Source organism: Camelus ferus, chromosome 16 (assembly GCF_009834535.1).
Source record: "Camelus ferus isolate YT-003-E chromosome 16, BCGSAC_Cfer_1.0, whole genome shotgun sequence".
NCBI classification, from domain to species: Eukaryota; Metazoa; Chordata; class Mammalia; order Artiodactyla; family Camelidae; genus Camelus; species Camelus ferus.
Window position 1 is genome coordinate 4360484 of NC_045711.1, and position 26198 is coordinate 4386681.

The window sequence follows — 26198 nt, forward strand, 5'->3', positions numbered from 1 at the left end:
CTTTTATTTCTTTTTCTTGCCTAATTGCCCTGTCTGAATCCTCTAATACAATATTAAATACAAGTGGTGAGGGTGAACATTCTTATTTTATTCTCAAACTTAGGAGAAAATGATCTTTACTTAGTCATTTTCATGGATCTCACTCAATTTGCTAATATTTTGTTAAGAACATTTTCACCCATATTCATGACAGTTTGTAGTTTTCTTTCTTTTTAAAATATTCTCTCCATCTAGTTTTGGTAGGATAGTGTAGGCCTTAGAAAATGAATTGGGGAGGGTTCCGTTATCTTTTTTTTTAGAAAAGAGAATTGGTGTTATTTCTTCTTTAAATGTTTGGTAATATTTGCTAGTGAACCCATCTGGGTGGAGATTTTTTTCAGAGAATTTTTAACTAAAAATTAAATTTATTCAATATATAGAAGACTATTCTGTTACCAATTTCATCTTGAGCAAGTTTGGTACTTCGTGGGTATTTTGGAAGTAGTCCATTTCACTTAAGTTGCTGAACATATGTGCATAGAATTTTCCCATACTATCCTTTGAGTGTCTGCAGGATATGTAGTAATATCACCTCTTTTATTTCAGATATTGGTAATTTGTGGTGTCTTTTTCTTTGTCAATTTATCTATATGTTTTTAGATTTTATTGATCTTTTAAAAATATTTTATTTTTTAGCTTCATTGATTTCATTGATTTATATTATTACCTTTATTATTTCCTTTTTTTCTGTTTGCTTTACATTTATTTTGTTCTTCTTTTTCTAGTTTTTTTTGTTTTGTTTTTGGTGGAGGTACTAGAGATAGAACCAGGACCTCATGCATGCTAAGCATGCACTCTGCCACTGAGCCATACCCTCAACCCCTTCTAGCTTCTTAATGTAGGAGCTTAGATAACTGATTGAGATCTTTCTTGCTTTTGAAAGTAAACATTTAATGATATAAATTTGCCACTGAGCACTGCTATAGCTGCGGCCCAAAAATTTTAATATGTTGATTTTCATTTCTGACTAGTTTAAAATATTTCTAATTTTCCTAAGACTTCTTGTTTTACCCATGGATATTTTTTAGAAGTATGTTCTTAATTTCCAGGTATTTGGACATTTTTGGTTTTTTTTTAAATTGATTTCTAGTTTGTTTTTGTCTAGTACAGTCAGAGAACAACTGATTATGATTTCAAATCTTTAAAAAAATTTTTTTTTTATCACCCAGGATAAAGTCTATATTGGTAAATGTCCCTTGTGTAATTCTGCTATTGTTGGCTGCAGTGCTCTAAAATGTCAATTCAATCTAAATGGTTAATAACATTGTTCAAGCCTTCTATCTCTTTATTGGCTTTCTGTCTACTACTTCTAACTATTACTGAGGGAGGAATTTTGAAGTCTCCAACTATACTTGGGGAATTGTCTATATCTCTATTCAGATGTCAGTTTGGGGGTCATGTATTTTGAAGCTCTGTTTTTAGGTGCAGAGACATGTAGAATTATTATGTCTTTTTGATAAATTGATCCTTTCATCATTATGTAATTTTCCTTTTTAACACCCCTGTAATCTTTGCTCTGAATTCTACTTTGTCTTTATATTAATATAGTTACTCCAACCAGTTCACTGGTATTTTGAACTGTGGTCTTCTTCCCCAGTCTGTCTACTACTATTTTACTTTTCATATACTCAATTAGTGGTTCCAAGCATTCTGTCTAGGTTTTAAAGGCAGTACAGGATGTACTTACTCCATCTTATCTAGAGTTGAAACCTCCAGACTGTTTTTTAAACGTTAATTCTAGCTTTGTAAATTTTAATTTTTTTAATCAAACACACAGCATAGTTTAAAAGTCAATTAGTATTATAATAGTTTTAATAAAAAACAGAATTCTCTTTTACCTAGCCATCTACACATCTCCAGTTCCCAATCCTCAGGAACAATTACTTTAAAATATCTTAGATAGTTTTGATGGTCATTTACCTCCATATTTCTAAATAACATCTGTACTACTACTACTTTTTTATTTTTAAGCCTTAGCAATTATGTACCGACTCTTCTTGTAAAAGATGTTCATCTCATATCACTGATAACTTCACTACCTCTCCATTTTCTTTGTCGAGTTATATCACAATTTTTATGTAAGTCAATATGCACTGGATTACCATTTACAGATGAATCACACGGTGTACTATGATTACATTTCCTTTCTTGTACAAGATGTTTTTGTCTGCCCTGGAGTTAATAACGGTCTCCTTTTTTGCTTATTTTTCTATGTTTTCTACCATTAGTTAATTCATAAATTTTGTCACAGCTGTTAAAAATTTTTCTCAGTATAGGCAAACCTTCCATCCTTGGAAACCAATCTAGACTAACTACTATGGGGCTGCTGTACAGATGTCATCCCAGAGCTTGCTTTCCTGATTCTTCTGGGAATTCTCTTTTGCATTGTTCTGAATTGGAACTTCAGTTTCCTGCATCCTCGGTATTCCTCTTTCCGAATGTTCTCTTCACTGATGGAGAATTTCTTCCAATAGAATTCTGAGAAAGTGTGTATTTGAAGCAAATGTTTTAGGTCCTTTAGTACTGAATTGGGTCCCTTCATAATGAAGGCTTTATTCTATCTTATTTATTGATCATTTGGGCTGCTTAGAACTTAGATTGCAAGTCAAAAGTTTCCCTCAAAAATTTGAAGATAATTTTCATCTGTATTCTAGCTGCCAGTGCTGCTTTTAAGAAGTCTGTTTCAATGCTGATTCCACATTTTTGTATGAGACTTGTCTTTTTCCCTCTTGAAGGGTTTAGGACCTTTTCTTATCTCAGGTAATTTGAAACTGCACAGTGAGATGCTTTGTAGCTTTCTGCCCTTTACTGGTGCTTGAGTGGGCCCTTTCAATCAGGAAATTATATCCTTTAATTCTGAGCATTTTTCTTGAATTATTTCTTTGATATGTTCTTTTCTTTTACTTCTCTTGTCTCTTCATATGAGTCTCCATTATCTTCTGATGAATCTCCTATTTATCAGAAGTTGGTTCCTGCATACAGACTCATTTTCTGGTTCTCCTTTCCCATTTTCTCTCTCTTTGACTTTTGGATGTGAGAAATTTCAATTTTATCTTCTAAGCCCAATTCTGCATTTAAAATTTGTTGCTACCATGTTAATGTTTAGGAGTTTTTTCTTATTTTCTGTTCCTGTTTTATGGAGGTAATATCTTACTTCCCTATGGATATTACCAATATAATTTTTTTTAATTTCTTCTATCCAAGGGTTGGCAAACTAGAACCCACAGGGAAAACCTGGTCCATATCATGTTTTTGTGCAGCCTAAAATCTAGGAATGGTATTTACATTTTAAAGGTTAAAGAAAAAGAAAGAAGAATATGGATGCATGTGGCCTAAAAACATAAAATACATACTGTGCAGACCATTACAGAAAAAGTTTGCCAACCCTTGTTCTATTGCACTGTTCCTGTTTTCTACAAGTTTCTCCACCCTATTTTTGTTCTGTTGGGCTTTTATTTGCTATTATTTTGAGTTCTCTTTTTCATGTCACAGACTTTCTCTGAATATCTGGTGAAGACTCTGCACTTATTTAAGAGTAGGGCACTAAAACGCTGATTGGCATCTCTGCATACACTGGTGGGGCTTATAGGCTGGAAGGCTTTGCAGTAAGGTAATCTGGTAGGAACAGGACGACTATGTTACTATCTGTAGCCCCTTATTCATGGGGCGGTCAGTTTTCTTAAAGAGGAACACTGTACGTTCCTGTCTTGAAGATAAAAGATTGATTGTCTGCCTACTCAGAGCTGAGAAGAAAAAGAGGATGGAGTTCTTACATCTAGTAGGAAGACTTTTCTTACCCCCATCTTTACTAATACATCCTTAGCTGTACCTGTAGTTAAAGAATATATAGGCTCTATAGTTCTTTATATATAGAGAGTACACCTAGGTTGGGGAGGGGGCTGTCTCGTTACTTCTTATACTAACTTGCAACCAATCCTCTTTAGTTTAACTCTACTTTGACACTTGAGAGTGCCCCTAAGCCCTAAGCTTTTCCATGCTTGAATCTGGAGGATCATGCTAGCTTTCACGACTACAGATTGAAATTTCAGCTTTCTCTTGCCTGCTAAGTCATTCAATCATTCATCTCTTTTCCAGTGTTCAAAATTTATTGACAACTCATCTGTCATTGTCTCCTCTCCCACTCTTTTTAACTTTGTAGGTTTGACATTTTTATTCCTTTACTCTCATGGGATTTTGAGAGGGGGTGAAAATTAGCATAAATGTTTGATTTCTCCACAGACTTTAAAAATCTAAATTTTATATGACATACTTTTTTGATATTTTAAAGTAATCCACAGGTTCCAAGGCATCAGACCATAAAATTAGGCAGGATAGGAAGATGGATATTGCCCATATTATAGAGCAGTGTTGAAAATCAATGCAAAGTCAGGGTGCTACTCTATTTTGGTCCCACTTTGGTTTATGTTTAAAATATCCTTTGGCAGAGAGGCATTTAAGTTAACAAAACAGTTCATAGAAAAAGGCTTCACCTTTTCTTTTTTCCATTGTTTTCACACTGCCTTGCTCAAATGAATTATGCCCACTTGAGACAGATTATACTTTAGTAAGGCAGACCCGTTTGGAAACTTATAGTGCAGTTGTAACCTGGTCACAAAACCATCTGGTACATTCCTGAAGGCTGTTATTACATTTCATAGACTTATATTATTTCAAATACTCTAACAGTCCCATGTGGGCTTAAAAAAAAGATAACATTTTTTTAAACTCAATTTGTTTCCGCTTACTTTAGACCTTCCAGACATACCCCTTATAAGAAGAGTGCCTTAGTATAATGAGCACCTTTTATGTCGATCAATACACATTATGAGCTTTACCAAATGATGTAAAACATTCATTTGATTTTTAAGTGGCTGTTTCTTTGTAATAAGCTGCTACTTGTTGATACTGCTTCCCTGAAAATCAGTATGACAGCTGGGCTATCCATTTTTAAATTAACAAAATGTTGAAACGATACTATTATATATCAATATTATAAATATAGGCTTTTTCTGAAATCCTAGAAAAGTATGTTTTGAAGCTTTAGAAGCTCTCTGGCCATTATGGTATAATTGGAAAAAGCACTGAACTTGGCAATTTTCACTAATTCAACAAGAATTTATTGTGCAACAATGCCCCAAGATGAGACACATCAAAAATGTGTAACTCATGTTTAGGGAAGGAGACAGACATATAAACAGGCTATTCCAATACAATAAGATATATACTATAATAGAGATAGGTATAAAATGCCATGGGTTCCCTAAGGAGTAAATAACTCTAGTTGGAGAAATGAAGTCTTCATAAAGGACATGACCTCTTCAACTAGGTTTTGACTGGTAAACTTGCCAGATGAATTGCATGGTAACTTGTATGCCAAGGCAGAGAGTAATGAAAGGATATGGTATATTTAATGCTCAACGGTGAGATGTTTATATTTAATAGTGAGAACTTCAGTGGATAGAAGGAGGGCATAAGGATGAAAAAGCAGGCCTCAAGATTTTAAATGTAGGTGAGGTCAAGGTGTGAAGGCCCATTTAGTAGCTATGTGACGTCAGACAAGCAATTTTATCACTCACAACCTGTTTTGTATATGTAGAAAACGCTTATAAATGACAAAGTAGGATACAAATGTACTTCTGCTTCAAATAGTTTCTTGAAATTCAAGGCAATGCTTATATTAAGAGGAAAAATAATCAACTGAGGTAAAAACATCTGTTTTCCTTAAATTAAGAGTGACTAAAAGTCAAGAATTTTAAATAAATATTCAGGCTCCCCTAGAAACTATTTGCTGGATATTAAAATTCAAATAAAACAAAACGAAATAGGTCAATCCACAGGGAGAGAAAGAGTAAGTAGATGAAACGTCTCAAGAACAATTTCCAGTGCAATTTGATGCCAGGTACCAGTGGGATTTCTAAGCAGAGAAGGGCAGCAGCTTAACTATATCAATTTCAACACAGAACTGAATCATTTAGTTTGAAGAGAAACAACTGTAGAATACCATTCTGAAATAAGGCAGAGGAGAGTAAGTGATGTGTTCTGGGATTTAAATCCAGCTGTTGCAGTCCTATGTCATCAGCATATGTAAATCTGAACTGAAATGCAACCTGGTCTGCCTATGTGTAAATGAGTTAATGTAAGTAAACAAGAAACTTGAGAAAAATCTAAATTCTGGATTGGTTAGGGCAGATAACGATTAGCTGTGTGCCTTCTGGCTGAACTAAAAATGTATCAAATGGCTGGGTTTTCATGATGTTACTTTAACTCATGGTTTTCTATTTGAACTTTCTGATTTTTATTTGAACAGCTTCACAGGAAAAAAATTATTACATGGTTAAACTAATTATATTTCATAAAAAGAGAACATAAAATGTTAAATTAGGTTATTAAAAATCCAATAATTACAGTGTTTATAAATTTAAAGTGTTTATGTCCTACAATATGAAATTATGGTCTAAAATGGTGATTTAAAAACTAGTTCCACAAAGCACAAAACTTAATGGACCAGAATCTTTAGAAAAAGGAACATTATAATGAAATTTTATTGTTAGTTGGTGTTAATTCTTTGGTGCCATGAACAGTTTGTTGACTGTTTCTTAAATGGTTTGCTTTTTACCCATAAAGTCATCATCTAGGTTATTATGTTCACAAGATAAAACTGTTATTGTTTAGTGGTGAGTTTCTACAAATATTTACTGAGCACTTTTGCTGTACATTCATTGACCAATCATAAATCTTATAACTTTAGCAAATATTGAGTCTTATTTTTTACTTCATTTATTCCACTCTTTTCAACTTTCATTTCTGACATCTATTATTGAAAATATACCAGGTTCCTAGGGTTCTAATGAAATAAAATTTATAAAATTTATTACAAGGAATAAAGTAGCAAGACTAGCTCTCCATATAGCCTGGGTCAGAGATAATATTACAGTAATGTTACATTAAATTTCATTCCACTCACCTACCTAGGGCCTGGTTTAAGGCCCTATATGCTTGAATTTCATACCATTGACGACCTGGTAAAAGACCTCTTAATTTTGAATGCTGGTCATTATACTGTCGCTTTAGTTCAACCTAATAATTTAAAAATATATAAAAAATACAGTAGATAATTAAAGCTCATTTAAAAAAATCATATTAACTTCTAACATTTTCAATATCACTTAATTGGGGTAGAAAGATTTTGTTTTACAGTACTAAACATTATCCAGTTCATTTAAAACATTTCTACTCATCTTTATATTACCTAAATTCCTATATGCATAATTAGTTATGTGATGATATCAGTTTTATTGAGAAATAATTTATATATGATAAAATTCACAAACTTTCAATGTACATGTAAATAAGTTTTTTAAAACATAGTCATGTAATCACCACCACAGTCATAATTCAGAATATTTTCAGTACCCAAAAACTCCCTCCTATCCCTCTATAGGCAATTCCCTTCACTGCTGACCGTGTCAACCAATGATCTGCTTTCTGTTTTACCTTTTTGAGAATTCTATGTAAATGTTATTATATAGTATGTGATCTGTGTCTGTCTTTTTTCATTTAGCATAATGATTTTGAAATCATTCATTTTGAAACATACATCAATAGTGCACTCTTTTTATGTTTATCCAGCCTGATAATCCCTGTTTTTTAATTGGGATGTTTAGGCCATTTACATTTAATGGAATTATTGTTATGATTTGGTTTAAATATATAGCATAGAACACACATTCTTCTCAAGTGCACATGGAACATTCTTCAAGATTGATTATATGCTGGGCTGCAAAATAAGTCTTAAGAAATTTAAGACTGAAATCACATCATGTGTCTTTTCCAACCACAATTGCATGAAATTAGAAATTAACATGAGAAAACTGAAATATTCACAAGTATGTATAAATTAAAGAACACACACCTGAACATCAATGGGTCAAAGAAGAACTCAAAAGCAAAGTCAAAAAGTAACTTGATACAAATGAAAATGGAAACACAACAAGCCAAAACATTGGGATGTAGCAAAAGCAGTTCAAAGAGAGAAATTTATAGCAAAAACTGCCTACGTTAAGAAAAAACAAAGATTTCAAATTAACGACATAACTTTATGTCTTAAGAAACTAGAAGAAAAAAGAACAAGCTAATGTCAAAGTTAGGAGAAGGAAGGAAACAACTAAGATGAGAGGAAAAAAATTAATGAAACAGACTAGAAAAAAACAATGGAAAAGATCAATGAAACTAACCGTTGCTTTTTTAAAGAAAAATAAAACATAAATTTTTGCTAGTTAACCTAAGCAAAAACAAACAAACAAAAAAAAAAAAACTTAAAATTAAAAATGAAAGCACAGATTACAACTGAACTACAGAAATACAAAGAATCCTAAGAGACTACTATGAATAATTAATTATATACCAAAAAATTGGATTACTTAGAAGAAATGGATAAATTTCTAGAAACAATCAACCTACCAAACTAAATCATAAAGATATAGAAAATCTGAACAGGCCTATAACAAGTAAGGACATTAAAGCACTAATCAAAAACCTCCCACACAAAGAAAAGCTCAGGACTAGATGACTTCATTGATGAATTCTACCAACATTTAAGAATTAACACCAGTTCTTTTCAAATGCTTCTGAAATACTGAAGAGGAGGAAATACTTCCAAACTCATTTTAACAGGCCAGCATTACTCTCATACCAAAACCAGGTAGGGACACTATTATTTATAAAACAGAAACAGACTCACAGATACAGAAAACAAACTCATGGTTACCAGGGGGAAAGAGGGTGGGAAGGGATAAATTGGGAGTTTGAGATTTGCAGATACTGACTGGTATATATAAAAGAGATAAACAAGTTTATACTGTATAGCACAGGGAACTGTATTTGATATCTTGTAGTAGCTTACAGTGAAAAAGAATATGAAAATGAATATTGGTATACACTCAAGGATGACTGAAGCATTGTGCTGTACACCAGAAATTGACACAACATTGTAAACTGACTATACTTCAATTTAAAAAAAAGTTAAAAAAAAAAGAAAATTACACTACAATATCCTGATAAACATAGTTGTAAAAATCCTCAACAAAGTACTAGCAAACTTAATTCAACAGTACATCACACACCACAATCAAGTGGGATTTATCCTGAAATAAATTGGTTCAACAAACATTAATCAATAAATGTGATATACCACTCTAACACAATAAAGGGTAAAAGTCATATTATTATCTCAATAGATGCAGAAAAAGTATTTGACAAAATACAACCCCCTTTTGTCATAAAAATTCTCAACAAATTAGGTATAGAAGGAATGAAGTATAGATTTCAACATAATAAAGACCACATAGATAAGACCACAGATAACATCATACTTAATAGTGAAGGGCTGAAAGTTCTTCCTCTAAGATCTGGAACAAGACAAAGGTGCTCACTCTTAGCACTTCTATTCAACAAAGTACTAGAAGTCTTAGCCAGAGTAATTAGGCAAGAAAGTAATGAAAGGCATCCAAATCAGAAAGGAAGGAGTAAAACAGTCTCTATTTGCAGATGGCATGATCTTATGTGTGAAGAACCCTACAGACTCTACCAAAAAACTCTTAGAACTAATGAATGAATTCAGTAAGTTTGCAGGATACAAAATTAGTTGTGTTTCTATACACTAACAACAAACTATCCAAAAAAGAAAAACGAAAAAAAGAAAGAAAGAAAGAAAGAAAGAAAGAAAGAAAGAAAGAAAGAAAGAAAGAAAGAAAGAAAGAAAGAAATTAGGAAAACAATCCCATTTATAACAGCATCATAAAGAATAAAATACTTTGGAATAAATTGCAAGGAGGTGAAAAATCTTTACACTAAAAACTGTAAGACATTGGTTAAAATCAAAAAAACACAAATAAATAGAAAGATCTTGTGTTTATGGATTGGAATAATTAGTATTGTTTGAATATCCTTATTACCCAAAGTAATCTACAGATTCAATAAAATCCTTATCAAAATTCAAATGACATTTTTTACAGAAATGTAAAAAACAATTCTAAAATTTGTATGTAACTGCAAAAGACCCCAAATAGCAAGAGCAATGTTAAGAAGGACAAAGCTGGAGATAACACACTTCCTGATTTGAAACTATATTACAAAACTTCAGTAATCAAAACAGTACTGTACTGGGATAAAATCAGATATACAGGTCAATGGAACAGAATAGACAGTTCAGAAATAAACTCACGCCTATATTGTTAACTAACCTTTGACAAGGGCACCAAGAAAACACAAAGGGGAAAGGATAGTCTCTTTAGGAATGATGGTGGGAAAACTGGATATTCACATGCCAAAGAATGAAACTGGATCCTTACTTTACACCATATATAAAAATCAACTCAAAATGAATTAAAGATTTAAATGTATGATCTGAGATCATAAAACTTCTAGAAGAAAATATCAAAAGCACAAGCAATAAAAGCAAAAATAAACAAGTAGGGCTACGTCAAGCTAAAACGCTTCTGCACAGAAAAAGAAACAATCAACAAAATGAAAAGACAGCCTACGGAACAGAGAAAATATTTGCAATCTATACATCTGATAAGAGGTTTATAGCCAGAATATATAAGGAATCCATGTAACCAACAACTAAAAAAAAAAAAAAAAAAAAAAGCAGAAACAAAAGCAAAAGAAATTCTGATTAAAAAATCAAGCAGAAGGCCTGAATAAACAGACACTTTTCCAAAGAAGACATACAAATGGCCACTGGGTATATGAAAAGTGTTTAACCTCACTATTCATCAGGAAAATGCAAATTAAAACCACAATAATACATCACCTAACACCTGTTAAGATGGCTTTTAGAAAAAAGACAAGAGATAAGTGCTGGCAAGGGTATGGAGTAAAGAGAACCATTATACACTGCTGGTGGTAATGTAAATTGGTACAGCCATTATGGAAAATGGTATGGAGGTTCCCCAAAGAATTAAAAATAGAACTGCCATATAATCCAGCAATACCACTGCTCGGTATATAGCTAAAAGAAATAAATTTACTGTCTTAAAGAGATGTGTACACTCCCATATTCACTGCAACATTCTTCACAATAGGCAAGATATGGAAACAATCTAACTGTCCACTGATAAATGAATGGATAAAGAAAATGTAAATATGTATGTGTGTGTGTGTGTATATAATGGAGTATTATTCGGCCATAAAAGAGGAAATTCTGCCATTTGCAACAACATAGATGAACCTGGAGGATGTTATACTAAGTGAAATAAGCCAGACACAGAAATACAGCTATGACCGCACTTATTCATGGCATCCAAAAACATTAAACACATTGAATCCCAGAGTAGCAGGGTGATTGGCAGTGGGGGGTGGGGGGGGTGGGGGGGTGGGGAGGTGGAGGAAATGGCAAAATATTGGTTAAAGAGTATAAACTATCAGTTATTTTCAGTTATAATATGATTAAGTTCTAGGATTTGAATATATAGCATGGTGACTATATTCAATAGTAATATATTATATACTTGAAATTTGCTAAGAGTTTAAGTGTTCTCACCACACACTGAAGAAATGGTAAGTATGTGAGGTGATGGTTGTGTTAATTAACCTAATAATAGTAACTTTACAATATATAAGCATATTAAGTTACCACATTTTACACCTTAAGTATATGCAATTTTTATTTGTCAATTATACCATAAAAAAACTGAGGGGAAAAAAAGGTCCATGCAGTGCTGGGGTAAACTTTCTGCTGGCCTTGATCCTGGTTTTGGAAGGATGGGACCTCTTAACTCCCAATTAAAAAAATCTTTCACGGCCTCAAAACACCATAAATAGCATTCAAAGGCAAATGAAAAACTGGAGAAAAAGTTCTGTTATCTAATATACAGTGAGCTCATACACAATAACAAAATCTGACTACTAAAAATAAACAATCTGTGAGAAAGCAAGAGCGTCAAAGATGGATGATAAGTGGCTGGTTACCCACATGAAAAGATGCTCAATTTTACCAGTAAACCAAGAAATGTAAATTTAACATTTCCATTGTTTGCATTTATAGAATACTGACAAATATTTATCAAATGTGTTTATATTTCCCCCAAGTACAAGGATATTCACTGCATCTTTGTTTGTATTGAGGAAAAATAAGAAACAACTTAAACGTACATCAAGTGGATCAACTAAATATATTACATTTATCCTGAGAGAAAAATTGTGTTATTATATAAAAAGAAATAGATTTCTATGTTTTGATGTGAAAATTTAGCCAAGGGATATATTTTAAATAAAAAACCAAGTAGAACACATACACGTATACACACTTACAATGGCCAGGTGTCATGTTAGGAATAAGGACCACCATTTAGAGCAATGCCAATTCTAAAGTAGCCCCCCCCAAAACTTAAACAAAACCCTGACAAGAACCACAGGGGAGACAGTTTAAAGACCACATACTTTGAGCTCTTCCCAGATCTCCCCTATAAAATTGTCAAATTGTGCCCACTCAAGGTCAAGATCATCAGCTACTACTTGAACAAAAATCAGTATTCTTCACAGTATGATAAAAGAATCCAGAATCTCTATTATGTACCATTCACAATGTTCACCATACAATAGAAACTACTAGAAAAATGATCCATAATCAAGGAAAAACCAGGCAGTCAACAGAAACCAATCTAGAAAGGGCTCAGCTGCTGGAAGTAGCAAAGACTTTAAAGTAGCTGATACAAACATATTTAAATAACTTTAAAACATATGGTTTAATGAATGAACTTTAAAGAATCTCAGCAGAGAAGTGGAAACACAAAAAAGACCCAAATGGAATTTTTGCACTTGAAAGATACAGTAACTAAAAAAATAAAAAATAAAAATAAAAATAAATTCATTGGATGGGTTTAACAGCATATTGAAAAAGGCAGGAGAATTAGTAAATCTTAAGGCAGATCAACAGAAATAATGAAACACATCAATAAGAGCAAAATAACTTCATACATACCAAAGATATTGGTGTAGAAGAATCAAAGTATATGAAAGTAGTCAGCGATGATCTAAACAAATTTACAATTCAGAGTTGAAACAGTACTAATACACTTGATACAGTATTTAGTGTCTCAAAGATTCCACTATTAAAGGATATCAAGAATTTCTCCCCTTTCCCAATGATTGAATCTACATTTATTTTCTATCTAGGCAATAACACACAGAGACTGTGTTAAATTAACTTCTGCTTCTTTGCTGGAAAAGAAATAATAAATTCTGCTATCTAGCCGTTGAATTTGATATTATTCTCCTTTTCAAAGAGACTCATAATTAATTAAGGGCATAAGATTACATTCCTATTAAAAGAAATGTCACACCAAAGGGTACCACATACCCAGCCTTCATCTGGTCTTCATAAAAATCTTAAAAATAAAAATTACATCATCCCCAAAGTGAACTACTTTTATACAAGGTCAAAACGTATGGTATACACAAATCAGATTGACCTATTCAAATATATAAGTTAATGAGCTTTTTCCTGTAAAAAGTTCTCCTGTAAAAAGTAAAATGCAAGTTCTGAGTGAAAGGAAATTATATATTATTTTATATTTTTCATACACTAATTGAATGAAAAAAAGGAGTTATGTTTTAAGCTGCTCTCAGGAAAGCTACAGAGTCAATTATGCCTCAATAAAGCTCAAAAAAAGAGAACTTAAGTAAAAGTAATGTTGTAGAAACATTTAAAATATAGCATTAAAAGTAGAAAAATTGATATAATGGGAAGAAGAAATTTTGGGTAACTTAAAAAACCCCCACTGAATTCCAGTCAATATTAATTATTTTGGCTGCATGCAAGGCAGCTGTGAGAGGCACTAGGAACATAAAGATGAGCTAAAAATTATTTTTTTGCCTTGCAAGAGCTTACAAAGAACAGAAAAGAATATGAGTACCAGTGGCCATCAAGTAAATACAAGTGTTAAAATATTAACTTTGATGACAGTGTACAGAAGTAAGAGGAGGTGAGGAATAGGACATGACATGCTATGAATTTGGTGCAAGAATAATGAGGGCCCTACCTGGACAGGCAAAGGGAATGGAAAAGAGGCCTAGCTCGTAACACACTGTGAAGTTATAGAACTTAAGTGACAAAGTAGATGTGGGCTTACTAAAGAGGAAAAGTCAAAAAATGACTGCAAAGTTTCCAGATACTGAGAGAAGAAATCCAGTGATCCTGAAGGTAAAAAGAGAAGTATGTTTAAGGAAGATGATAAACTTGGCTTAATCCACATTAAAGAAATAATTTCTAAACCAAGAACAGAAATTGATAATGAGTTAGCTAATCAGAAAGTCAAAACTGGAAAAGTGGGGAACCAAAGATCTTATTAATAATAAATGATAACAACATCTATCAAGCTGCTATAATGTTCCATGCACAGTGCAGTACTTAATAGGTATTATCACTTCATTTAGCCCTCATGTCAATCTTAAGAGGTAGATATTGTTACCCCATTTTACAGATTAGAAAAATAAGGTTTAAAAAATTAAGTAACATGTGGAAGGTGACCCAGTCTGTAACCAGTAAAGCTGAGATTTGAACCTAGTCTATCTCCAAAGCTTCTTCTCTTTAGAGTGACAACTCCAGAGTCAGGACAGTGTACAGCTTCTCTGAGTGATCACAGGTAAGTCAATTCTGTTTACGGCTGACTTTTCCTATTTAAAAATGGAATGTGTAATAAAATCTACTTAAAGTAAAAAATGGTTCTCAAATTTAATGACAACAATTTATTCACCTATAACAAACTGCTAGTATTGGAAGTTCACAAGTGGACTATAATTCCTAGCAACTAGTTAATCCAATGTGAAACAGTAGGAATTTCTCCCTTCAGTTAGTCAGTTTTTAAGGACCCCATGTGGTATTCCTGGACAAGTATTTATCAAATAGTATATTTTTGTAGTACAAGCCTGATGAAACGTATGAAAGTTATTATTTTCTTGAAAAAAATTTGGACGTTCAAGACAAATGAACAATTTATAGTTTTAAGAATTTGTAGAACTACTCAAGAGAAAGCAGTCTCTTCAAGACAGTCTATAATACTATCAACCTTCTGATGTATATATAAGTACACTTCTGAAAAGTAGCTTTCCAACTGGTAGATAAGACATTTTATTTTATATCCCCTCAAAAGAAGCTGTAAAATGTCTAAATTAAAGCTTTATAACTAGAAGATAAAGGAGGTAAACTTCCCTCTAAGTGCCATAGACTATGCTTTTTAAAGTAATATAAATAGTAAATAATATGGCACCATAGGAAATATTAGATATTTTTTAAAAATCTGACAACTCAGCAGTGAAGTATGTTATAATATCTAGAGATTATCAGAATACTTTTAAAATTCTATCCAACTGGGAAAAATACACATTTCTTACCTATCTCTCAAAATGTAACTAAGCATTTCTCTATATTAACAGTATTCCACTCCCCTAAATTTGCATTTATCCCTTGTCAGACATAATAGCTTAAGGACTTTCCAAATTTCCTGTACTATATTGAGACAAATACTTTGTAATGATGACTCTGCCTATGAAAACAGTTGCTTTAGGAAGATTAACTATAAATGAAACATTTAAAGGTAATGTAGCAAACATTAGATTAAATGAAATTCTCTCTCTTTGGTCTTTCATTTTTCATTAAAATGAATTAACTTTTATGTATGACTACATTATTTCAACTTCTTGCAAATTTTCAAATACTTTTTACAATCCAAATTGCCTTTAAAATACTACTGCTGATATTTTACTTAGGGAAATTATTTTAGGTAAAAAGTAAAGAAAAAGCAAAAATACTTCCAGAAGTAAAATATATAGAAAATATTTGAAATACTTATTATATAAAGAAGCAGATTTTTTAAAATTTAATTTCAAAATTGTCTTTGGAGGAACACATTTAATTAGGGAAAGTGAGACTAAGGGTTTGGAAAAGGTAGAAAGCCAGTACACCTCATTTTAATGACATCAGAATCTATTTCATTGTACACTTAGGAATTATCAGGCACGAAAATCAATGCCCAATTTAAAATGACATAAAGCATATGTGAAAAAGCCAGCTTCTCCTGCCAGCAAATAGCCTAAATGTTAAGTAAACCAAAGGCTGGAAGGGATTAGTTGAAATGTCAAAAGACAACCTTTTACTTTTACCTGCTCATCCTTATAAACACATTCTCATCCCTCAGGCATGCTTTCCAAACAAATAGTTTCAATGTGCAGCAGGAAAAGGCCCATGGCAAGCTCTGCCATCTTGTAACTGTCAAAGAGATTAGTCTTTGATCTATTTGGGAGGTCATGTCCACATTCACATTAGCTATACAGTCCAACAGCATTATACCTGTTGACCAGTGCTTCTTTAATGCCTAATGAGACAGACATTTTATATTATGGAAGTTAACTGTGAATGTTTTTTCTAAGTTTTGACAGAAAGTAAACACCATAAAGTGAGCTCAAGTGTGGTTTGGAAAGATGATCTTTTAGACCAGTTAACATTATTTTTCAAATACATTTTACAAGGCTTTCCCAAAATAGAAAGCTATATTTAATTGTACACTCTGGAAGGAGTTTAAACCGCTCGCACCCCATCCCCAATAAATTAGTGTATGTGTAATTTTGGAGGGGTGTGTGAACAGCAGAGAGAAGGCAAATTATTTTATCAGAGCTTGCAAACTGAAGGCCCAAAGTTGTTTTTCTGTGGCCTTTACTGTAGTTTAAAATAATCTGAAATATTTGCCAACCCTCAACCACCTCGCTCATTTAAATAAATCGGTTAACTCCTGTAACAGCTTGTGTTTGCAACCCATTGGTTCAGATGTTGCACTGATTCACAAAGAATTTTTTTTCATAACTGGAGTTCAATGTTCACAGAAAATGAATAACACCCTTAATATGGTGGTTTCTAGACAACTGAAAATATCTCTGAATCAAAGGCTAACCTGATATAAGTAGAGATGGAATCCGGAAGAGCAAAGATAGATAATCAAGACTAAAACAGTACCTAGGGAATTATGCAAAAATACCCATATAGCATTCAAGCAGAAGTTATATGGCTATGGCTTCCGATTTTACCACTACAATATACTTGAGATGAAACACTAAGTTCCTTAAGTCCTCCAATGACTCAGTTGTACTGGAAACAGTATAACAGGTATATTATTCATAGCAGTAACATATACAAAATAACCAAAAGGATTACATCGTATATGTCAACAAGAAATTTAAGTCACAGTTTTCAACATTAGATTATTATTTTGACTTAAGTCAAATCCAACAGTGCTGGTCTTAAATAGTTCTGTAAAAGACTAGCCTTTTATAAGTTTTATAAGTAGCTTCTGAAGAAATAAATGGTGTGATAAATATGAGCTGGAACTATAAATCCATCTCTTCACTTTACTTCTGCCTCATATGAAAGACTGTGGAATTTATTCCAATTTGTATAAATATATATTATGATTTCAGTAATAAACACCTTCCTAAAAGCAATCAATATAGGCAAAATATACTTTTTTTCTTTTATGTAAGCTTTATGACAAAAGTTCAGGCCTTGAAATAAGACTAAGAACAAATAATCAGCTAAACTTACTAATTAAAAATATTAAGAAAACTTAGCCTCGGAAAAATAAACACATTTGTCTAGCAAACACTCAAGAAGAATAGTTTTATCTGTAGCCAAGGTACAGGACTTAAAATGTAAACATTTATAGCAAACCCAATCTGGTAGACAGAGACTGTGCATTAGATACATTTATTGCTCCATATCATCAGAGTGTAAACACTTTTATCAGAGTATCACAATATAAATTCCAATGGTTAGAGTTCTAAACACAGTGTAAGATCTTGTATGTGAAATAATTTAGCTGTATAAAAGGAATATAGCTGGCTTTATTTCATCTGGCGTATTTTCAGTTTTCTGAAACATCAAGTTAACCAAAATATAGTGTGTGTGCGTGTGTGTGTGTGTGTGTTTTTATTTTTTTTTAATGGGGAAAAACGGGATTCTGCCAAGAGTTAAGAAGCCAGGCTTCCTTTTAGACTTAAAACACACATACACACACACACAGAGACATGTACAAGAAATGGTTTTCAATTATTACTTACTTTCCTTGTTATACTACACAAGGAACTGACCAGAATAATCTACCAAGAAATAAGAATCAAGACATAGTAACAGACATAGTAATAGTAATATAATTTATCTCATATATGCTTTAAGACTGCTTTGGGTAAGACACTCTTTGCAGAGAAATCTACATTAAACTTTGTGTCATAAATTGTCAGTATTGAAATAAATAGCCTAAAAATTTCATAAAAGAAAAAGAACAAAATATATTCACCCTAAATCAGGCATCTCTCGCTCTCAACATATAACATATAACCTCAACTGATTATAACAATTTAGCTACTACACTATAATAGTTTATTGGTAACTCAGTAACATTAAGCAATCCTGAATATATGCTTTAGATAATAATAATGCAAAAACATTGCTCTCTGTCAGTATGCAGTAGTAGATCTTGATTTTTTTAAAGGCAGGCAGTTTTTTTTTTAATAGCTTTATGTTTCATTTATTATTGTATTATTTAATTATTTTGGTGGGGGGGAGGTAACTAGGTTTATTTATTTTTAGAGGAGGTAGTGGAGATCTTGATTTTTTTAAATTAGGAAAACAATTTGTTAAGATAAGAGCCTAGGAAAAAAGCAGAAATTAATATTTTTCTATTAAAAGAAAAAAAAAGACATTTACTACTTTAAGACATCCAAGAAACAACCTAATATATGCTTATTCTGTAAAGGGCTAAGTTAAAGAAGAATTAAGAGTAATAGGCTTTGTGGCAATTTAATTAGGCTATTCATACTAAAATATTGCCCAGGTAAACCTGAAAATGCTTAAATTATCATCTCTAGAAAATGCTACATGTACATGTATATATTCATGCTATACTCTATTTTGAGGGATATAATGGAAAAAGCATATCACCTGGACTCAAAACTTCAACACTCAGTTGTCTGACCTTGAGCAAGTCACAGTACTCTACATTTAGCTTCCTTTCTCAGTTTCCTCCTCTGCCCACCTTACCTCATAGAGCTGGTTCAAGAAATTAATGACAATGGACACAGAAGGGTCATATATTAGAGGTAAGTGAGCTAGAGTCATTACTTGGCCCATATTTCTAAAAATCTGTATAGGTTTGGGTGGGCTCTCCATGCTGTTGTAATACACAGCTGCATGTAAATGAAAGAAGCCATAATGACATGACAGAGACAACGGCTGTTCATATCAGATCAGAGTTTTAACACTTGGGTCAACTCTCTTTGAAGGTGGTTAACCTACACTACTCAATACATGGATACATTATTTTAGGTGACTTACAAGTTTCTTCAGCTTATGGCGTGGCTACTTTTTCATCAAATATCAATGAAAATATGTACATTGGCAGGACACACAGAGAACAGTGTTCAGTTTGGAAACAACATTTTTCTAAATGACTTCTGCAAATTGATCTCAAATTTTCTGAGAAATTATAATATTAGCACTCTTTAATATTCTTCAAAATGTTTTTTGATCACTTTGCAACCTATCAGCCATATTTGAAGGGAACTATATAAAATGTTAGAGGTGTAATCTACAGAATGAGTGCATGACTGGTCCTCTATGAGTCCAAATATTATTTCTTACATATATCTTAAAATCTAGAGCTTCCCTTGTTAAAGTCACATATGAGAGCCAAATACCATGAATAAACCCTTCTAGCAATAACAACCAACAAAATGAAATACTGTCTTATATAAGAAAGCAACGTGAGGCTGTAAATGAAACCCAAGGCTCTTAAAGGAATGCGCCAATATTTAAAGGTTTTGTTAAGGGGAATGAGTAGTGCTGCATTCAGCAAGTGACTGAGACTTGTACCTACTCAAATACAACCTGCAAGAGAGCAAGATCTCTCATGGAGGAGGCTTGTGGAAGCAGAAGACGCAGTACTAAGTACTGAGGCCCTGGGAAAGTTGTACAGAATTTTTGTGGCGATGGCAGGCATAGAAAGTAGGAGCTAATCCCACTGAGAGGAGGTTCAGACTCAGATTTCACATGACTAAACACCATGACATGTAAAAACGAACATGAGCAACAGTGTGCACGTAAGAAAAAAAAGATCACATGAGTATAGGAAAATACCGAAAACATGCTTAAAACCTTAAAACTCTATTATCTCCACAGCCCAACAAATGAAGTATGATACTTTTGCCATCTAGATTTTTATTATTACATCCAAACTTATCTTTCAAACATGTTTGTTTTTTAAAAAACATTTACTATGTCCTACCTTTGCAATATTATTGTTAGGAACGTTTGATTCAGAGCTTCTCAAGTGTGAATGTGTGAGTGTGGGAATAACGCATATGCAGTCACTGTACTTTAAAATCTCACACTTTACCTTAGAAAGTAATGAAGACTTCTGGTTTCGGGGAGGCAAAAACATTTTTTTGCTTCTTTCTTTGCCTCTTAAAAAAACAACCCCAAATTAGAAATCAAATAAGAAAGAGAAATAGACTCCATCTTCAATTGAACTAAGACATCTGTAACCTTAAACCCAAATATATGACCATGAAAAGCAGAGGGACAAATGGTAAATGATGAAGTAGAGGTGAAAGTTCAAAATGAAGAGTCCAGAAAGGCTGAGGAAATGGATGCATAGGGAACTTGTTGGAGGATGTGTACCACAAAGATGAAACAAGAAACAAGACATGGGAGGAAGATCTAAGACCCAGGAAAATTGGGACCCAACACAGAAGACAAGCAAATAAAATTCCTAGGATGACAGCAAAGGGAAGTCTCATGATACTGGCAATTAAGCAAACTTAAAGAGCAACTTAGTCTTGACTGCAGAAGGAGTTCAGAAGACTCCAGAAGGGATGTCTTTAAGAGGAGAAAAGAACTGACCTATTATTTGACAGGTCTCGTAGGAAAACTGTATTGAGAGGTGTTAGACATATTTATTGAAGATTTCTTTAAAGATCTTTTTAAAAGAAAAAATTAAAAAGTTAAAGAAAGGAAGGAAATCATTTGACCTCAGTGAACAATATTTTTTCATAGTCATAATAATGTGACTATTGATTGTGGATTAAACTTTAAAAACTGTTGCAAAACTATACTGGGAGGATATAAGAAATGAAAGGTGGCATAAGTGAGCTAAAATCCTATCTCGTATGGGAAGTGCATAGTTATTGTCTAAAACTGATTAAACAGAGACAAAATACGGAGGTAAATACCAGATGAAACAGATAAAAGAAGTGAAAGTCATTGCTTCTCAGAAGCAGGGGCTAGGAGAGGGGCAGAAGCCTGGAGACTGTTAATATAAGAAATCATCTACTGTATTTAGTATAAACAAGGCTCTTAGTAAAAGCTGTATTGGATTTTTTTCAACTTGATAAAAAATAATTTAAAAATAAATGCAGACTGTTCACTTTAATTCATGACATACACTTGTATGATTCATTATATAAAGCAAGGGTGTCCAAAGGAGAGTGATTTGGCCTACCAGAAGATATTGGCACTATCTGAAGACATTTTTGATTGTTACAACTGGTGGAGGGGAGAAGGGGTTACTACTGGCATCTACAGTTAAGTCCGGAGACGCAGCTAAACATCTTACAATGCACAGCCCATCACTCACAAAAAAGAATTATCCTGCCCAAAATGTCATTAGTGCCAAGCTTGAGAAACCCTACTATTAAGCAATTTTAAAGAATAAATCTGATCATTTTGATGCAATAGGAAATGACACTATGACTTATTATGTAGCCTATTATTCTCCCTGGTACATTGGGACTATGTGTCCCACAGTTAGAAAGCATAAACTGAACTCATTCCCAAAGTATCAAAACTTTAACCTCACTGAAAAACAGGAAGACTGATGCTGAAGACACTGAACAGTGATGTCTAGTACATCTTATGTTATCTGCGACCTTAAGGCTTTCTAGGTGGAAAAACTCCAAGTGATACACTCACCTGAAGCCCATCTACGTATCTGCACCCTGTAGGCTTTAAGGGAATCTGAATAAATTGATTAAAATCCACTACAACCAAAATTCTACTCTGAAGGAAAAAAAAAATTATTTTCAGAGAAGTGAAAAAACAGTTCCGCCGCTTCCCTTAAGTAGTGCCACTGATTATGCTCTATGCCAACAGAACTGTCAACCAACCCTCCAAGTCCCCAGGGTGATAAATGCACTTTTAAAGCCTTCAGTCTACCATGAGAGCAAAAGTAAAATATAAAGGTTAACAAAGCTCTTGTCCTCGCCAAAAACCAAGATGAACACAGGAAAATAACTTCAAAATTTAAAAAAAAAATTATTATTAATTATCCAAAGTTTAACTTGGAGCTATATTCAGGCATGGTTTTTTTCCCAAGGACATACAGTGACATGAATATTAGAAGAAAAAGTCTGTCAATCAAACTTGCTTAAAATTTTGTGATTTTAAATGTTTCCTCCCCTAATCCCCAAATACTCCTTTAATAAGTATGGGGATTTTTTTTAATTAAAGATATCTCAGCAATTCATCCATTTATTCTGTATTTTTATGTTTGTTTTTCAGGAGGGATGGGAACAAAGGATTTGGTTATCTCATTTTTCACAGTCCAAGGCAAACTGAGTTGTTGGTTTAGGTGGCATACTTAGATTTAAACTAGATTTTAATTTTTGAAATTCAAGATGTACTTAGAACTGACTATAACTCAATAAAAAAAATTTCATGATAAGTGTAAGTCAAATCACTACACTGTTACACCTTAAATTTACCCAGTGCTGTATGTCAATTATATCTCAATAAAACTGGAAGAAAAAATGAATTAAAATAAGATAGTAACACTGAAAAAAAAAAGATATACTTAGAACCTGCGTTAATAATAATTTTGGCCAAACCACCTTAAAAAAAAAAAAAAGCTGAAAACAAAGTTTTCTGAGGAGGAAACAAAGGTTTAAATAACAAGCATAAACTTATTCTAGACATTCAGAGGTGACGAGGTTTTTCTCCCATACCTGTGATTTGGCCTAAATGTTTCCAACAATTCCAACAGCAAGTTGCTGGACGCCTACATGGCAGAGTTTAGTATTACAGCCCTTTAAGTTTATATACACAGCCTTTCCCCCTGGGTAGCCTCGTATTATCATCAGGGTGAGATCCAGGTGGGTTTCTGTATCAGATGCTACACTATAACCAGAAGTCCACTACACTCTGACCTCAGGCGCTATTTCTGGATCCGGTTTCCCATAGCTTAGAATAAAGTATCAAATCCTTAATATGGCACACAGGGCCCTAAATGATTTGGCTCCTTAATTCATCTCCCAGCCTCTGTCCACATGCCATTCTCCCTAATTCACTTTCTACCTTAGCTTCTTTCAATTCCTGGGAATAACTCTCTTCTTTCACACCTTAGGGCCTTAGCATATGCTGTTCTATCTGCTGAGAATACTCTTATCCATTCTGCTCACCTACAGAACTCCTAGCCTTCTTTCCTGTGTCAGCTTAAATATCACTTCCTCAGGAAGTCTGTCTTTACCCCCAAAGACTAGGTCAGGATCCTGTATATATTCTCATAGTTCCTGTGATTTTTTTCTTACACCCTTCATCACGAGTGTAATTAATTGTTTCTTTATTACTTTAATTTCAACATTCCTCACTAGACTGTAAGCTCTATGAGACAGGGGGCTATAATCTATGCAGTGCATCACTGTGTCACCAGTCTATAAAGTACTTGGTACTCCAGTCAGATATTCAAAAAATGGTTGTTTCATTATTCTAAATAGTCTTAATAATCTGAATAGTTTTGATGAGGCCATTCCAGTTTATCAAGTGTTTGTAAGTTTGAATCTCAACGTAGGCAAGACTCAAATCTCATTTCTCTATCTCCTCCATTTATTTTAGGCAAATCAGTCAAGATAAATGGATATCTGGATGGGAGGTGAAAGGTGTTGCTCAATTTCACTTTCCCTAAGCACTGGAACATCCAGATTCTACCTCACCAAAACATCCTGTTTCACGTTCAAATCCTTTAGTAACTCATAAACAGCATTAGAGATAGCATCTTGTTCATTTTTACACTTACTATATTTATATTTAGTACAAAGTAGGCTCTTATTCAAAATTATTAGGCAAAGTTTTCATTTCTGAAATTGAATTTGTCTTGATACACTATAATCCCTTGCATTCCTGCCTTCATTCATCTACTCATGAATATTCACACTGCTGTCAATGCAATAAGACTAATGAAGGAACAACATCAATCTACTTAAAAAGAAATGTCAGATTAAGAATTCTAATGCTGCCATCATCTAATAATATTTTGACACTTGAAAACTTGGTTTAATGTGGTTTAATGTGCACTCAACTTTATTAATGCTGTTATCCTTTGGGGCAAGCAATGGATAATAGCCCTTTTCTAAGGTTTACAAAATGCCAAGAACACATGGGAGCCTATAAATTTATGTGTGTTTGTTTTAAAGTCAATAACTAATTTAACAAAATTAAAATAGATGCCTGTATTTTTTAATCATTCATGTAATTTTTCAAAATTGACTCAAAAATAATATACTTAAATGGTTCAGAGCTAAAAGAAGTTTCCTAAATGAAAAAAGGAATTCATAATGATTATTATATGCCAGTACTAAATTAACTAATCACATCACTATCAGAATTTTAGTTTTCAAATGAAATCTATTTTCATAACTCAACATACTATATTACTAAAGATTAATAACACAGAAACATAAAATGTATTATCTTAATGTATCAGAAGAGCTCTTATAATAATTAATACACCAACTAAACCAATTACAGAAATCTAAGATACCAACTTGACCATTTTTAATGTGTAAAAATTTTTAGGCACATGCCACGGTTTTACGAATTTTCCCTCAGAGGAAAAGGCATAATACTCATGAAGGGAAAATATTTTTATATACTACTAAACTATATTAAGAAATACAAATAAAATGAAATTTTAAAAACTAAATACTGTACCTTATAATGTCTCACAAATTATGACCATGCCACCAATTTTAGATGTGGATGCCTGAATTATAAAGTTGAAGGCTGTTTAAGTCTTTAGATCGTACAAATTGGCCAAAGGATTTGCTTTAGATATCCACTAAAAGGGCAGTGTTGTTATACTGTGATTTAATTGCATTAAAATAAAACAACTTTTCTTTTAGTTATATTTTTCCACCAACATCTAATCATATAAAGGCCTTGGTTCACTCTGCTGCCCCTCAAATACTTTGCTTTAGTGCACAGAAAGTTTTCTTTTTAGCTATTACACGATTAAGTATGTCCTTATAGAATGATCAGAAGCATCTGGGAAAGGTGGAAGTGAAAAAAATCCTCACTGGGAAAGTTAGCTTAATGCCTGCCCTTCAGAGTGGCCCATTATCAACCTTTCATAGTGGGTTTCTTTATTTTCAGGTCCCTGAGGTATGTGCCATAAATTATGACTTGAACTAAACAAGTCACACTTGGCTCCAAAATGAAATTTTCCTACCTCTATTTTCTAGTCCCCAAGGTGGGAAGAGGAAATCCTGGTCACAGCCAAAGAAGTCATATTTTTGGCTCCAACATACATTTTCCTGCTTCTCTAAAAGCCAAACTCTGCAGTTGAGACTACAAGAGTCTTAAGTTAGTATTTTAAACTGTATTTTAATTTTTACTTCCATAATCTGTCTCAAATTTAAGAAAAAAATTTAGTATCGTAAAATTGTCACTGCCCTCTTCCCCCTACTCAAATCACTTTTCTAACTCAGACACTGACCTTGACTCTTTAAAATACGAATTCAAATGAAACTATAGAGAAAATAATACAGAAATCGTTTCATTTCCATAAGGTAGCATATTTAAGGTTTTCATTTATAAATAACTTCTACTTATTTTGCACAATAGACTGAATATTAATGTAAAAGAAAACTATGAAGTCTTAATTTATGGCCCAGCAATTTGAAGTATCATTTTAGGTTTGGAAGAGCCATTAACAGAAATCATTTAGTTCACCATTTCGTTTTATAGAAAACAAGAATATGGCAAGCACACCCTGAGGTGACTCCCAGAGAGTCAGGTCTTATATAATCCTCTCACCCTGAATGTGAGCAGAACCTGCGACTTG

At 32.9% G+C, this 26198-nt stretch overlaps 1 protein-coding gene across 1 annotated transcript in view; it reads right to left on the reverse strand.

Moving 5' to 3' along the window:
• BRIP1 (BRCA1 interacting protein C-terminal helicase 1) overlaps positions 1–26198 on the reverse strand; it is a 136900-nt gene that overhangs the window by 11082 nt on the left and 99620 nt on the right. Inside the window, 1 exon segment of the mRNA XM_032498371.1 lies at positions 7004–7116. Coding sequence (XP_032354262.1) covers positions 7004–7116 — 113 coding nt within the window.